Source organism: Chiloscyllium plagiosum, unplaced genomic scaffold, assembly GCF_037043375.1.
Source record: "Chiloscyllium plagiosum isolate Xiang-an unplaced genomic scaffold, Cpla_swu_hap1 HiC_scaffold_2, whole genome shotgun sequence".
Lineage (NCBI taxonomy): Eukaryota > Metazoa > Chordata > Chondrichthyes > Orectolobiformes > Hemiscylliidae > Chiloscyllium > Chiloscyllium plagiosum.
Genome location: NW_028270140.1, coordinates 89,071,136 through 89,088,350, shown reverse-complemented (window position 1 = coordinate 89,088,350; position 17,215 = coordinate 89,071,136). Strand labels below are relative to the sequence as shown.

General features: G+C 39.5%; 1 protein-coding gene across 2 annotated transcripts in view; it reads right to left on the bottom strand.

Moving 5' to 3' along the window:
• The window catches only part of pggt1b (protein geranylgeranyltransferase type I, beta subunit), a 65,595-nt gene that overhangs the window by 28,161 nt on the left and 20,219 nt on the right, over window positions 1–17,215 (bottom strand). For both annotated transcript variants that reach the window (XM_043711043.2, XM_087998500.1), the window contains exons 3-4: window positions 5,241–5,308; window positions 720–871 (exon numbers count right to left, since the gene is read on the bottom strand). In XM_043711043.2, the coding sequence (XP_043566978.1) occupies window positions 720–871; window positions 5,241–5,308 (220 nt within the window). The remainder of the gene's footprint in view (window positions 1–719; window positions 872–5,240; window positions 5,309–17,215) is intronic.

The window sequence follows — 17,215 nt, the reverse complement described above, 5'->3', positions numbered from 1 at the left end:
AAATTTTACAAAAGCAACCAACTACTGTCTACAAATGTATTTTGTAGTTACGATGCAAAGAATAAATTCAATGCTATAGTGGAACTATGGTTTCCTAATATTTCAATGGGTGAATATTCCACCAGTTGACGAACTGAATTGTAAATATCCCAACACCAACCCTTCAATCTCTTAGTTTTAGCTGCATTCAACAATTTGCTTTAATGCAGACGATGTGATTTCTGCGCTGGATGAAAACGTACAGTGGAAATAATAACACTCCTGCTCCCACTGACAAGTTTATACATATGGCTGATAATCAGTATTAGAATGTTATTTCCATACCATAATCATAAAATCTCACAAAGGAAAGATTCATTTGGATAAAAGTTACAGACTTGACAAACAATACCACATGATAAGTCAAATTTTGAGGGGGAGTTAAAAAAAAGATCAAACAATTGTATAAAAGATATATAGAAGAAAGATAGTGGATTAGAACTCCACCCACAGCAAGGGTAAAGGAAATCAATCATTTGTTTCACAAAAAAAAAGCAATGTGTTTTATTCACAGGCACCAAAGATCCCAGCTGAGCAAAGCTTGAACTCTCCAATTCAAGTCAGGATAAAACCATAGAACACAACTAGCCATTACATGTCATTATTTTATCAATTTCATTGGGTGCTTCAAAAGGTACTTGAGCAACTTGTTTGAGTGCAACAGAAATATTTCACTGTACCTGCCATCTTCCAGTTGAAGAGCTCCAAGCCCTGCCAGACAAGCTTCCTTATTTACCCGTTTCAGATCATCTCCGAGGATCACTAGGCTAGCTAAACCAGTATATGTCATGGCTATGTGACCACTATCATATAAATGATGAGAACCATTATCCTAAAGAACATCAAAAAGCATCATTAGACAAAACGGTACAAAAGAAGTCAAAATATTCAAGTTTGGTAACATGTGAAAAGAACACATTATGGATTCTGGGAATACCACCTACTAAAAAGAAACCAAAGTTCTCAAGCAGCTAAAGCAACTTATTGCCTAAAGATGGCAGTATAGGATGCAAAATGAAATTGCCTACAAAATGTAACCCTAATGAGTTAACTTTATTTTCCCTCAGCAGCCACACACACACTCCAACTCCTCCTAGTCCTGCATTCTTTGCCCAGTATTTCAATCACTCCAAGCACAGAAGTGGTTCGCTTATAGTAGCGAATCACCCAATTTTGTTGGGAGGCTGCCATTCCAAAGCAGACAGCCGCAGCTTCACCCCAGGCCGCAGCACATGCGCTGAATGATTTCACCATGCACAGACTACAATGACATCACTGTCACATGCACTGACACCTTCCTATGACTTTTCCTGTTGTGGCCAGGTGATGTCCCCTGTCACATCTATGCAGTAGCCAAATAGTATCATGCATAACTACTCTAGAGAGAAAAGCTGCGTTAACATTTCAGGTCATTAGTTTTTCAAAGGGCTATCAGTCTGAAATATTATTGGTGTTCTTCTATTAACGGGTACAGTTAAACTCAAGAAATGGGGTGAAGTTAACTGGTCTTGACATTAAGGCTGCATGCATTATCAAGGAATCCTAGTGAAGGGTCAATAAGAATCAGGAGAGATCTATTCAATGGTTGACTTTACAATATCCAGCACCACTGTCTACTCCTAAATGCTGTATATGGACATATTCTGCTTCAGAATTTATCTGGACCACATTCAGGCTTTTTATGAAAAGTGCAAAGTAATCTTTGCATCACACACTGGCAGGGAATGGCCATTTCCTGCAAGAAAGAATCTAACAATCACCCCGTGGCATTCAATGGCATGGCCATGATTATCAATGTGTTTTCCATCGACTGAACAGAAATTGATTAGGACGCCATATTTATATGGTTGTAAATTAGAGGTTGGGATTTCTGCAGGTAATTCACACAACATCCAAACTTCGCCACACCTAAAATACAGAAGTCGTGATGAAATACTCTCGTTTGTCTGGACAGGTGCAGCTTCAATGACAAAATGCTCAACACCAGGACAAAACAAAGCATCTGATTTACACTCTTCTACCACTAATGCAATTGCAGCAGTGAATACTGCATACAAGATTCACTCAACAAGGCGGCTTCAACAAGCCCTCTCAAATCATGTGACCTCAACCATCCCAAAGAACAAAGGCATCAGATGCTTGTTAATAACTTGCAAGTTTCCCTTCCAAGCCACAGATCATCCCGATTTGAAATGAAATCACCATTCCTTCACTGTTGCTGGGTCAAAATGCTAAAGGTCTCTCCCTCAACATTGCATACATAGCTGCAGCACATCAGCTTCAGTGGCTCAAGGCAGTGGCCCACCACACAACCTTCTCAAAAGCAAGTGGAGATGGAAACAGTCCCTCCTCCAGCCAGTGAATTCATATTCAGGCCAAATTTCTCTCACCCACTGACTTACACTGGGTTCTAGTTAGGCAATGCCTCAATTAAGAAGTTTTTATACTTGTTTTTAAGGTCCCTCCACATCTTTATCTCTCACTATCTCTAAACTTCAGCTTTGCAACTCTAACAGATTTTCTGCACTCAATTTTGAGCCTATGCGCAATATCAATTTTAATTGCTCCACTAATGGCAGCTCCAGAATTCCCTCCCATAACCCATCTTTTTTCAAAATGCTCTTTTGAATTTACCTCTGATCAAGCTTTTAACCGTCTGCTCAAATATCACTATAGGTGGCTCTGTTACACACCTGTACTTCCTTACATTTGAGGGTCAACACAAGAACAAGCATTACTGCTGGTTTATGCCGCTTTGGGTGGCTTGCACAGAATGCTAAGATGTCTAAAACAATCAATCAAGAAACCTGCATATAACTGTTCCTCAAGAGAAAGATGATGGCTTATGTGAGGATGTGGCGTGAAAGCTAATTAGGGAGTTTGAGAGTTATACATTAGCCAGAAAAGAGAGGGCTAAGAAGAGCCATGAGAAGTTGTTGATGGATAGGATTAAGGAAAACCCTAAGGCCTCCTATAGGTACAATCAGGAATAGAAGAATGACGAGAATAAGATTAGGGTCAATCAAAACAATAGTGGGAAGTTGTGTGTGGAATCTGAAAACATGGGAGAAGCGCTTAATGAATGCTTTTTGTCAGTATTCATATTGGAAAAGGGCAATATTAGTGAGAATATGGAGATACAGACTATTAAATTAGATGGCATTGCGGTTGACAAAGAGGAGGTTTTAGCAATTTTGGAAGATCTGAAAATAGATAAGAACACTGGGCCGGATGGGATTTAAATGAGATTCTCTGGGAAGCTAGGGAGGTGATTGCAGAGCCTTTGGCTTTGATCTTTATGTCATCATTGTCAACAGGAGTAGTGCCAGAAGACTGGAAGATAACAAATGTTGTTCCTTTGTTTAAGAAGGGTAGTCAGGACAACCCTAATAATTATAGGCCAGAGAGCCTTACTTTGGTTGTGGGTAAGTTGTTGGAAAAGGTTACAAGGGATAGGAATTATTATTCCTTTCCAGATGTTTATTTGATGAGAGATAGTCAACACGGTTTTGTGAAGGGTAGGTCGTGCCTAACTAACCATATTGAGTTCTTTGAGAAGGTGACAAAATAGTGGATGAAGGTGAAGCAGTTGATGTGGTGTATATGGACTTCAGTAAGGCATTTGATAAGATTCCATACGGTAGGCTATTGCACAAAATACAGAGTTTTGGGACTGAAAGTGATTTAGCAGTTCGGATCAGAAATTGACGAGCTGAAAGACGACAGAGGGTGGTGGCTGATGGGAAATGGTCATCTTGGAGCTCAGTTACCAGTGGTGTGCCACAAGGATTTGTTTTGGGGCCACTGCTGTGTGTCATGTTTATAAATGATCTGGATGTGGGCGTAGAAAGACGGATAAGTAAGTTTAGGGATATCACTAAGGTAGGCAGAGTTGTGGATAGTGCCGAAGTTTGTTATGGGTTACAGAGTGACATAGATAAGATGCAGAGTTGAGCTGAGAAGAGCCAAATGAAGTTTAATGTGGAAAAGTGAGAGGTAGTTCACTTCACTAGGAATGCAGAGAACTGGGTTAATGGTAATGTTCTTGGCAGTATAGATGAACATAGAGATCTGTATCCAGATGCATAAATCTCTGAAAGTTGCCACCCAGATTGATAGGGTTGTAAGAAGGCATATGGTGTGTTGGCATTTATCTGTAGGGGGATTGAGTTTCAGAGCCACGAGGTCATGCCTCAGCTGTACAAGACACTGGTGAGGGCACACATGCAGTATTGCGTGTAGTTCAGGTCACCGCATTATAGGAAGGACTTGGAAGCTTTGGAAAGGGTTCAGAGGTGATTTACTAGAATGTTACCTGGTATGGAGGGACGGTCTTATGAGGAAAGGCTGAGAAAACTGAGGTTGATTTTGTTGGAGAGAAGAAGGTTGAGAGTTAGATAGGGTGGACAGTGAGAGCCTTTTTCCTTGGATGATGAAGGCTAGCACGAGGGGACACAGCTTTAAATTGAAGGGTGATGGATTTAGGAGAGATATCAGGAGGTAGTTTCTTTACTCAGTAGTAGGGGCATGCCTGCAACAGTAGTAGACTCGCCAACTTTAAGAGCATTTAAATGGGCATTGGACATATATATGGATAATAATGGAACGATGTAGATTAGATGGGCATCAGATTAATTTCACAGGTTGGCGCAGAATCGAGGGCCAAAGGGCCTATACTGCACTGTAACATTCTATGTTCTAATTCACTCTAAGACTTTCTCATACAAACACAGCAATAATTAAATTGGCAACATTAGTGCTTTCTCAGTTTCAAAAACAATTTTAACATCAAGATACAAAAATGGTCCCCAAATTCTTTCTTAAATCTGCAGACAGAGGTGAGTTTTACCAATTGGAACAATTAAGTAATAGACCTTACTCATCACTGGACCTGAATAGTTACTTGATCTATAATATTGCTACACACATACTAAATAAAATCTCTCAAGAAAACAGTGAAAATGAACAGCACTGAGGAACTTAAGATTAGATACGACTAATGGCAAAAATCCTAAGAACTACACCAGTTAAAAATTTATAGCAAAATCTGCAAATTTAGAGAATGAGACCTGCTGAATGCGACTTGAAGTTACTTCTAGATCTTTTTGAGGAATATTCCAGAAATTCTACTCTGACCTTTGAAACAGTCACTATGAGAAAAGTAATGGCTACATACTAAGGCACTTCAGAGTTCAACTAACCTTCGATTGATTATACGAGATTCCCAGATGTGAAGATCCCCTGAATCCACAACGATCCAGATTGGATTCTGAAAAGCAAAGATAATTCTTAGTTAAAATAAAATATAAAATTAGCTCATTAAAATATGATTTTAAATCTTTTGAAATGTAAGCATCTAAGTTCACTGCTAAAAGCTTCAACTGAAATGTTAACTGTCTCGTCTGATACTGCTAGATCAGCTGCATTTTACATTTTTAATTTAGTAAACAATGATAAAGTTTTCAAACTCAGCTTATTGTTCACAACTTAAATTCTATGGCAATGATGAATTTTACACATTACAATGTTCAGAAAAAGATTCCAGCCACATAAAATAATCTTTATATTTTACTGGTGTAGTATACCACACTTGTGTAACTTCCTTTCTTGCATTAACAAAACTCTGCTAAGTTGGTGGCTAGAGAATAAATTTCTGGTAGGGATTGAAGGCAATCGCTTTGTCTTTCTAAAAGCTATTTGGAGAACATTCAATACATCCAACACTGGATTTGGATAAGCAGTGAGACTATTCAGAGACATTGGAGAGGTTTGCAGAAGTGGCTGTAAAGTACAGCTGTGTCATTGTATACATGGGACTTTGATTTCTACAATGATAAATAGGTGGCCAAAGATAAATCCTTGCGAGATTCTAAAATTAACTGCAAAAGTTGAGAGAAAAGCGACAGCAGGAGATTCTCTGTCTATACATTCAAGAGTAGGAAAGAGAATAAGCTTAGGGAAGCTGGATTGGCAGGCTAAGGGTGAGGGACAGATAGGATCAGGTCACTAAAAATAACAAATCCCCCATTCACAAAACACAAGGGCTTTTTGAGATTTCCTTGAGTTTGCTTTCCTAAATGCCTTCCCCTTCCTGCATACGCTCCGGCACACCCCCACCTTTAAACACCTTGTATCCTCTCTCAACAGAATGCCCTCTGCCCACAACTGCTCTTGGAACCGGTAGACAGAACTCCCAATTGTCACGCTTGATCATTCTCCCATGTTTACGGTTGACAGGCTCACAATTCTACATATTCTACTCATTGGAGGATAACTTTTCTCATGATCAAATTTTACTTTGGCATTGGGGGTGGGGAGAGTCAAATTTATTTACTTGTCCCAGGCACTGAGTCCTGGACATGGGTAGAGGTCATTAACTGCCAGTCTCAATTTTGGTACAGAGCTCCTCGCACTTAGAGGATAATGCAGAGTAGAAAGGGGAAAAAAAGACAAAGCCATGTTGCTCATTAGACATACCCATCCAGGCAAGTTAGGTAGAGTACTAGGGTGTACAAGTACATTAGCTTGAAGGTCCTGCATTAGTTCTACAAGGTGCTAAAGAATTTCATTTGTTTTTTGTTTCTGCTGCATTATTTCAGCATCCCTTTGTTTTCTAGCTGCAACAGATAAACCATCACCCTTTCTATTTTGTTTACTTTGATCAGCTGAGTTTTTTTGATTTTTTTTAAGGCTACAGCTTTTGTGGAAAAGCAAAGAGTCTGCAGTTGGGTGGCAGTTGTGGAAGGGAGAAGTATTTATGTTAGAGGAAGATTAGGAACAGCGTGCAACCTTCCTAGGAGTACAGCAGGATCAAATAATGCTGCAGATGATCTAGGTGATAAAACCAGAAACTCTCAAACCACCCTCATCAACAAACATGGAATACCAATGTATAGTCAATTGGAAACTTTTCACTCAATTCAATGAAAAATATTTAAGCATATACAGCATATATTAAGACTATTAAAGCAATTTTGTTTTGCCCCTGTCCCACAAAATCTGGTTGTGGCTTTGTTTTTTTTAATATATAGAGAAAACCACAAATGCTTAATATACAAAAGTAGCATTTGAGTGTTGTTCAAGTTTCTCCAAAGAATCACTTCAGACTGTAATACATCTCATCGTTTGATGAAGCTGAGTGAAAAGTTAATCTCCTGTCAGATCCCTATAACAAATCAATTTCTTTTCATATGTATAGCATGCTATAACCGTGCAAAACATAGATCAATATATCACTAACAGTTGCAAGAGCTCACTCTTATCCCAATACTGCCATCTAATGGGAGAGAAAATACTGCAGATGCTGACAAGCAGAAACAGAAAAACCTGGAAATACTGTAGCATCTATGGAGGGAGAGGTTGATAAAAGTAGCAGAAGATAAGGTGATCTGAAAATTTTGCAAACCAAGCAACCATGTATCATAGTCAAAAATGGTGGCGTTAGAAAAGCAGAGCAGTCAGGCAGCGTCAAAGGAGCAGGACAGTCGACATTTCAGGCATAAGCCCTTCATCTGGACATGCCTCAAATGTTGCCGGATCTGCTGTGCTTTTCCAGTGCCAGCCTTTTCGATTCTGATCCTCCAGCATCTGCAGTTCTCACTTTCTCCCAATCATTATAACACTTTTTAATAACTGTATTAAGTGCAATGGTCCCTTCAAATTGGTTGAATTCAGACTTCAAATGAACAGAAATATTGACATTCAGTTTGATTATCACTGATGATCATGATAGTATACCAATGCATTTTGTATCAAATGACCAGTTACCTCAGCATTTGGTTTTGCATCTACTGTAACTTTATTGCGTCAGTTTCACTATTGCTTCCTTTAAAACCTTCCAGTGTCTTGAAACTGTTCAATATTTGTATGGGGTGCACAAAAGCTTCCTCCATTTAAATATTAAGATCACAGCTCTGAAATATCCAATTTCATCCCTGCCAAAGGCTGAACCAGACTGTTCTGACACCAAGATGAATTTCCAACAACATATCTGTGAAAGTATTTAGGTAATTTGTTTCTATCTTTCCAAAGCCTTCATCTACTGTAGCAAAGGTGGTGGCCCTGTAGGCCCGGCTCCCAACAGCCCTGCATATTACTCCTTTTCATATAAAAGGGTCTAATTCCTTGTTGGTGTACTCGAATCCTAACCACTGGACTGAACAAGTCTTTTGCCACGTGATCGCTATTTCTTTTGTCAATTACCTAAAATCCTTGTCCTCTGGTTCTCAATCCTTTGAATAACAGGAACAGGTCTTCCCTGTTTACTCTGCCCACACACCTCAAGAGTTTGAATATCACTATCAAATCTCTTAATCTTCTCTTATCCAAGGAGAACGGAACACCCCCAATATCTCCAATTATGTAGGGAACTGAAGTTACATCAAGGTCTAGTGCCTATATCAGGAAGAGCAATGGTCCCATGTGTCAGGTTTGAGAAATTCAAGTACTGTACACACCTTCCTCCAGTCCAAAAAATATCAAACCACAAATATTCCTAGTCACTCAACCAACTCTGTAGCCATGTTGCTGCTGTCCCTTTTATTCCAGCAACTCTCAAATTTCCTTAGAAGTCTGTCTTGGAGCACTGTATCACATGCCTCAAGGAATTAACGTACCACTACACCTTTCCCTTTATCTTTCCTGAACACACTGTCTCCAGGTATATTTGACACACTGTCCAGCCCTCCTCTACGCATAGTCTTTGTTCCAACCACATGTTTCAACATAGCAGTCAGCACCTGTAGTTTCATTTTATTTAATAAAGTCCATACATTCCCATGCATAACTTTTTTTTTAAATTACTTCCTTCATTACTCTGAACCCACCTAATAATTTACTATTTCTTACTCTAGTGCTGCCTTCTCTCCACGTATTCTATGCAGTTCAGAATTCCTGTCTAATCTTATTCCTCACTCATGCCCTTGCTCAGTTTATTTATACCCTCCCCAAACACACTAGCAATTCACCCCACATCGATTTCAGACACACAGATGCAACCAATTTGGCGTAAGGAATCCCAATTCCACAAAAGGCTAAATCCTTCCCTCCTCTGCCATCTTTCCAAACCAAGTATTTGTCTGCTTTATCTTACTTTTATACTTACTTGCAAGTAACTTGCAAGTGGTACTGGGAGTAATCTACAGATGTTCACTTTCAAGCTTATGATCAATAACTTCCCACCTAGCTCTCAAAATGTGACTGCAGGATCTTCATAGTTGCAGCAATACAGACCATAACTACTGAGTGTTCACCCATTCCCTTTGTGTACTTTGCAGCCAAAGACATTGTTGACCCTGACACTAATGAAGCAACCCACCACTCTGGATTCACAACTACATTGCTGAATTTGCCAACACTGAAGATAGGTAGAAAGGGAATGATGGTGGGTGGGGGGGGCGGAATCTATACCCTCACATGATATATTCAAAAAAGTTTTGGCATTGTAACCTTGATTGATATAACTCAGTATTTTATTTAAAGCTCTTCTATGTGGCAGCACATAAGCAGGCTCAATTCTTATCAAGCAGTCAGTTCAAACATATTCCAAATACATTTCACAATAATTGATGGTTTTCAGCAAGCATCGATTAAAACAAGAGACACCTTTGTCTAAAATAAAATACAGGACGTTCTGATATAACGTGCATTTCATCAACTTGAATTTGCTGTAATGCGATTGACGAATCGGGGATGCTGTTTCTAAAGCGTGATGGCAGTAACATGATTACATCACTAACACCAAGTACAATTTTTTTATATAATGGAGGGTTGCACAAGAACAGATTGAATTGATGTGAAATGTCAGTTCAAATAGAAAACCTTTCTATATAATACTCAATCACCATATTTTTAATGAGAATGGCAACAAATGGAGGAGTGTGACGAGATTTGCTTTTCAGAGGGATTTGTTCTACCCTGTTTCTCTGGAGCGGTGTGTCTGCTCCACTGAAAGCAGAATAAATAGTTTTGAATGAAAGTTAGACAAAAGAAGCATGAGTGGTGGAGTTAGGCTCTCAGACCCAGGGTTTTAGTTTTGCTTTCAGTTGCTGAAGTAGAGTTTTTAGAGTTGAAGTTGCCAGATACTCTCTGCTGCCAGACTATTTCTTTTGGTACTTCATTCTCCTGGACTGGATACAGCAAGTAAGAAATCGTTTTTTTCTTTGCCAAGGGTGTGTTCATTGGATGCTGCTATATTGAACAGTTGATAAGTAGTAGTTAACTAAGATATTATTGAAATACTTCAGAAAATAGAGTTAAAGTTAGGCCAATTTCTTTTTTGTTGGTATTTTAACTGTAGTGTAAGAATAAAATTTATTTTGTCTGAAGTCTAGTAGGTTGACTAATCAAATCACATCTGGAAAGCAGCACATCACTTTTGCCTTATTTCAAGGCAAGTGTAATGTCTAGGCTATCTCCTTGATGCATTGAGGGGACCCTGGTCTAGCCCATAACATGAGTTATGCTATATGATTGAGAACCCATAAATTGGATACAAAACGAAAATACTGTGAAGATAGCAAACTGCTAAGATTAAACACACACTACTTTCTCTCTGGACAGAAAACCTTGTTCAATTACTTATATTGATTTTGTACAACATAGGCACACTTTCCTACATCATCTCTTCAGATTTCAATAAGCGTGTTTGCTACGAGCTTTCAAATGGCAAAAAACAAAATCAATATGCTCCCTTTCACAAACTGCAAGGAAACAGGTACATACTGTGAAACATAAGAACTATGCAACTTAACTAACTGGCATAAAAGAATGGGTCATCTTTCATAGAACCTCTATTGTGTGGAAGCAGGCCATTCAGCCTATCAAGTCCACACTACCCTCTGAAGACCATCCTAACCAGACCTACACCCCTACCCTATCCCTGTAGCCCTGCGTTTCCCATAGCTAACCCACCTAGCCTGCACATCCCTGGACTGTGGGAGGAAACTGAAGCACCTGGAGGAAGCCCACACAGACATGTGAAGAACATGCAAACTCCACACAGACAGAATCGAACCTGGGTCGCTGGCACTGAGAGACAGCACAGAGCCACTCTGCCAAGCAGACAATTGTGTGTTTTCTTTAAAAAAGAAACAAATAGAAAGATTTTAAGTACCTTATTTAAATGACATTCTTGGTTTGGCTTTCTGAGGTGGATAGTCACAGAAGAATTAAAATTATTTGATCAATTCCAACCATCAAGAATGGTTTATAGTTTGTTATAATCTCATATTTCAAGACACAGCATCCAAAGGAATAGCAGTACACAGTTCTCCACAGCAATAAAATGAAGATAACATCACATGCAGATTATCACAATTGACAAAAAACATTCAAGATTGTGAATATTTTAAGAACTTGTGGTCATCTCAAATGTCCACAAATAGATAAGCCAATACACCATAACATTTCCTAAACGTTTGTTGATTTCCTGAAAGATGTTCATTTCAGAAAATGCAAGCCTGGGTCAACATTCTTAGAAGAAAAAGTCTGTCATGTTTAAAAGCTCTAGTATGTCATTTCCAGTTTTAATTTAAAATATTATACCAGTTAGATAAATATTACAGAACAAAAAAAGCATTGCAGCCTGTGGATTCTCAAACCTGCTCCTCCATTAAATAGGATCATAGCTAATTTCATATGTCACTTCCATTTTCCTGTCTGATCGCCACGTCTTTTGATTTTCTCGAAGTTCAAAAATATGCCTCAGTCTTGAATGGAGCATTCACTACCCTTGGGATAGAAAATTCCAAAGATTCACAATCATTTGAATGAAGAAATTTCTCATCTCATTTGTAAATGATTTACGATTCATCCTGAGTCTGGATCATGGAATCCCAGTCAGGGAACCTTTAAAATGACTAACCTATCAATCATCTTCTCAACCTTGCCCAAGGTGTGGTGGTCCTCAGGTTCAACCCACCACCAGTAATCTCTCTCTCTCTAATGGCAATGCAGCTCCATGGTCCTCTGGGACTAGACATCTTTACCTATGACATCTTCAATGAGATCCCACTTTTCATTATTCTATACTCCAAATAACATAGTGCCAATTTATTCAGCCAAACACAGAATACCCTCATTTCAGGGGCAAATCTAGTAAATGGTCACACTTTATCCATCATCAGGTCTACTGGACTGCATCATGTGCTGTCAGACCTCACTTGCCTCCTTCATAAATGCCCAGTAAACTAAGATCATGTTGGATATTAAAGATAATCCATACTATAAACCATCACTTTAAATCCCTTCATCCTTTCCACCACCATACCTGTATTTCCCCAAAATCTCACCTTCAGAAATCCAAGGGATGTATGAACATCTTTAGCAGTAGCATCAAGACAATCCATCCAGTTCCTTCAACAAAATCTGCCCTGTCCCAGCTTTCAATGTTTTACTACACTTGACCCCCATTCAAGTCTCCCATGGCCCTCCAGTTTCTCCGAGGAGAAAGTGAGGACTGCAGATGCTGGAGATCAGAGCTGAAAATGTGTTGCTGGAAAAGCGCAGCAGGTCAGGCAGCATCCAAGGAACAGGAGAATCGACGTTTCGGGCATAGAAGGGCTTATGCCCGAATCGTCGATTCTCCTGTTCCTTGGATGCTGCCTGACCTGCTGCGCTTTTCCAGCAACACATTTTCAGCCCTCCAGTTTCTCGTCCAATTCTGCTCTCCAAGTTCATCCTCGGGTGATCTAGGAGTCCCATTTCTGAAAAATTATCCTCCTACTCACTTGCTGGTTACTCAAACTTCCATGTTGATTCTATCAAATGTCTCCAATTTGTGTTTCCTTTCCCTTCAAAACTGCCATCAGGCCTAAGCAAAACAACTCTACCTGTTGCAAACAGCTGCTTATTTCAAACCTCCTTTACCTTTCCAAAGTTCTCATTCATACCCCTCTCTCCCACATTTTTGTACCCGTCTCTCTAATAAGATTCCCACTCCACCACAACAACCAGCAAAGTGACAAATAACATTCTTCATTGAAAGTTGCAAGCTCTAAGTCAGATCTTTCTGTATCACAGTCAATTGCATTACTCTTTTTCAACGGTCTATCCTCAGCCATTACTTGATAAAATAATTATATCTGACTTCATCATCTACTCTTTATGCTTTAGGTAAATCAAGTCTTTCTCACTACTAACAGAACTGACTCAGTCTCTGTTCGACATCTATATTACCTATGAACTGCACTGCAGATAAAGCAATTTTCTAAATCAAAATATCCTAGCAATATTCAAGTACGATGACTAAACCACATTGTTAGAATGATGGTCATGTACCAGAAATTGCAGTGTATGGAGAGTTTGATAGTGCCAGACAATCCACTGGGTGGTCAAAAATAAGATACAATGATGATACAAGACTTGCAATCAGATAGGAGGAGAATGTACAACTACGAAAGACAAAGGCAAATTGGTGGAGAGGCAGGTAGGTGTCAGCTTAAATTCAGTGTGGAAAATCTGTGAAGTGCTGCATTTGTGGGAACATGTAAAGACAACAGAATTGTACTTTTCCATTTTATAAAGAGAATTCAGAGCAGAAAAACCAGAATATATTTGTATATCAGTTATTGAAGGTGGCAAGGAAAATTGGAAGATCAGTTAATAAAGCATACAGTATCATGAGCTGGAGTTAAAGAGGCATAACTTATTTGTTTAAATGAGTGTCGCTGGCTAAACCAGCATTTATTGCCTATTTCCAGTAGCCCTGGAAAATATCATGAGCTGCCTTCTTGAACTCTTGCAGTCCTTGGGGTGTAGGGACACACTCAATGCTGATAGGAAGGGAGTTGCACAATTTTGACCCAGCGATAGCAAAGAGACAGTTATATATTTGATTCTTGATGAAGGGCTTTTGCCCGAAACGTCGATTTTACTGCTCCTCGGATGCTGCCTGAACTGCTGCGCTCTTCCAGCACCACTAATCCAGAATCTGGTTTCCAGCATCTGCAGTCATTGTTTTTACCTAGTTATATATTTGAGTCAGGATAGTGTGGCTTGGCAGGGAAACTCAGATGGTCATTCACATTTGCATCTGCTGCCCTTCTACTGCTAGGTGGTAGAGTTCACAAAGAATTTACATTGAACTTATAGAAGACTCTAGCTTGGCCTCAGCTGGAGTACTGTGTCCAGCACTGCACATTGTGGAGGATGTGGAGACATTGTATAGAAGAAGTTTACGCAAATGTTCTAGGAAGAATAATTCATTTATGAGGATAGATTGAAGCTGGAATTCCTCTTGGAGGAGAGAAGGCCGAGAAGAGAGCTGATTGGATTATTCAAAATCATGAGTAGTCTGAATAGAGTAAACAGCAATAAAATGTTCTCCCTCGTGAAAGGCTCAAGAATAAGGGAGCACAGTTTGAAAGAAGTTAGTAAGATTGATAAGGAAAATACTTTTTCCCATCAATAAGCAATTAGGGTCTGGAATCCATTCCCTGAAATTTTAAAGGAGCTAGGTTCAACTGAAGCATTCAAAACGGAATTAGATAGCTAGCTATCGGAAAAAGAACAGCATGCAGCATTACAAGATAGAAGAATGGCACTAAGAAATATGTTCATTTGGAGAGCTGGTGCAAGCATGATGGGCTAAATCACCTCCATTGGCACTGCAATGATTGATATTCTGTGACTCATGTGTGCAAGACAATCTTGTTTCAGACTGTTCCTAATTGAAGTCAGTCTGTATGTGACCAAAGCACTTAGTGCCAAAGTCTCTATAGTGGATATGGAAATATGAAGTACTACAGAAGTGTGCCATTGCAAATAGCAGTGTGCTGCAATTACACCTGCAAGAACAAATGATGACATTTGATGGCTCCATTAAAATAGATAATACTTTTTGAAATGGATTATTCTTTCACTTAAAGACCCAACAGATGAACAAAAGATGTAAACCATTGCCAAAATGCAAAGTCAAAGGTCTACTGGACCAAACTATGAGTCATAGAATCATACAGCACTGAAACAGGCACTTTGGTCACGTTTGCCCACGTTTCCCAAATTAAACTGGTCCTACTTGCCTGCATTTGGCCCGCCCACATTCCTCTAAATGTTTAATATTTATGTACCTATCCAAATTTTTAAAAAATATTGTAACTATACCTGACTCTACCAATTCCTCTGGCAGTTCATTCCACATACACTCCACTCAGTGTGAAGCTGCACCTCAGGTCCCTTTTACATTTTCTCCTCTCACCTTAAAACTGTCCTCTCCAGTTTTGAAATCCCCTACCTTACAAGCCCAATTTCTTCAATGTCTCTTCATTATACAATCTTGCTATTTCAGATATTAATCTGAAACCTCATTTGAATCCCTCTATAGTAGGAATATTCTCCTTTAGATAAGGAGGCCAAAGCTGTGCAAAATACTTCAGTGCAAGTCTCACTAAAGCTCTATGCAACTGCCACTGAACAGAACAGTGGACATTGTCTATATGGACTTCAGCAAGGTATTCAACAGGGTTCCATATGATAGACTAGACAGCAAGGTTAGATCACATGCAATCCAGGGAGAGCTAGCCATTTGGATACAAAATGGCTTGAAGGTAGGAGGCAGAGGGTGGTAATGAATTGATTTTCAGACTTAAGGGCTGTGACCAGCAGTGCGCTGCAATCCACTGTTTTTTGTCATTAGGCATTTTTTAATATATAAATGATTTGGATGTGAATAATGGAAGTACGGTTAGTAAGCTTGCAGATGGCACCAAAATTGGTTGTGTAGCGCACAGAATAGGGTTATCTCAGGGTAATGTGACCTTGATCATATGGGCTAACAGGTCATGGAGTGGCAAATGGAGTTTAATTTAGATAAATGTGAGGTCTTGCATTTTAGTAAGGCAAATCAGGGCAGGACCTAAACAATTAATGGTAAAGTCCTAGGGAGTGTTGCCAAAGAGACCTTGGAGTACAGGTTGTAGCCCCTCACTCTCACTCTCCTACTTCCTCTCTTCTTAAAATTGTAGGATTACATTTGTTACCTTGCAGTCAGCAGAAGCCTTTTGAGAATCCCAAGAATAATCAAATGTTAACTAACAATGCATCCAGTGTCTCTTTTGGTACAACCTTCAATATTCTGGGACAAAGCTCATCTGGTCAAGGAGATTTATCAACACTCACTGTAGCTATGTTTTTCAAGTACCATCTCTTTACGAATATTTTTAAACACTGCAGTTACAGAAGTCCCTTACAGAAAATCTCCCAGAAATAGTATCTTATTCCATAAAACAGACGCAAAGTATACTGGCACATACGTGTCCAGGTTTTTTTTAGATTTTTAGATTAGATTAGATTACAGTGTGGAAACAGGCCCTTCGGCCCAACAAGTCCACACCGACCCGCCGAAGCGAAACCCACCCATACCCCTACATTTACCCCTTATCTAACACTACGGGCAATTTAGTATGGCCAATTCATCTAACCCTGCACATCTTTGGACTGTGGGAGGAAACCGGAGCACCCGGAGGAAACCCACGCAGACACGGGGAGAACGTGCAAACTCCACACAGTCAGTCGCCTGAGTCGGGAATTGAACCCGGGTCTCTGGCGCTGCGAGGCAGCAGTGCTAACCACTGTGCCACCGTGCCGCCCACAAGGTTCTGATGGCTTGCATTCTAGGATCCTAAAAGAGATAGCTATGAGGTAATGGATGCATTGCTTTTAATTTTCCAAAATCTTTGGATTCTGGAGAAGTACCAGAAGATTGGAAAACTGCCAATGTATGCCTATTCAAAAAGGGAGACAAAAAGCAGGTAACCACAGGCTGAATAGTATAGCACTTATTGCTATAAAAATGTTCAAATCAATTAAATAATAGCAGCACACTTGGAAAATCGTAATATAATCAAGCAAACTCAACATGGCTCTTTGAAAGGGAAACCATGTAATTGGTAGCCACTTTTGCTGCCTGTCACACCTCACACCTGAAAGAAGAGACAGAAAGCCACATAAAAGTTCAACAGGATAATTCAAGATGATAAGGAGGGACTGATGTCGTGAACAGCAAAGATGTTGTAAGTGGATGCAACTGCCTAAATTCTGTGTGATATCACAGAACATCGATCAGAATGAAGAACATAGGTTAAACAAGAGCACTGATGTTGAAAACTGTAAAACAAAATTCAATACTTCACAGCAAAAACTTCTGTGCAAACTCCATTTGCGTCTTATTGGTATTTAT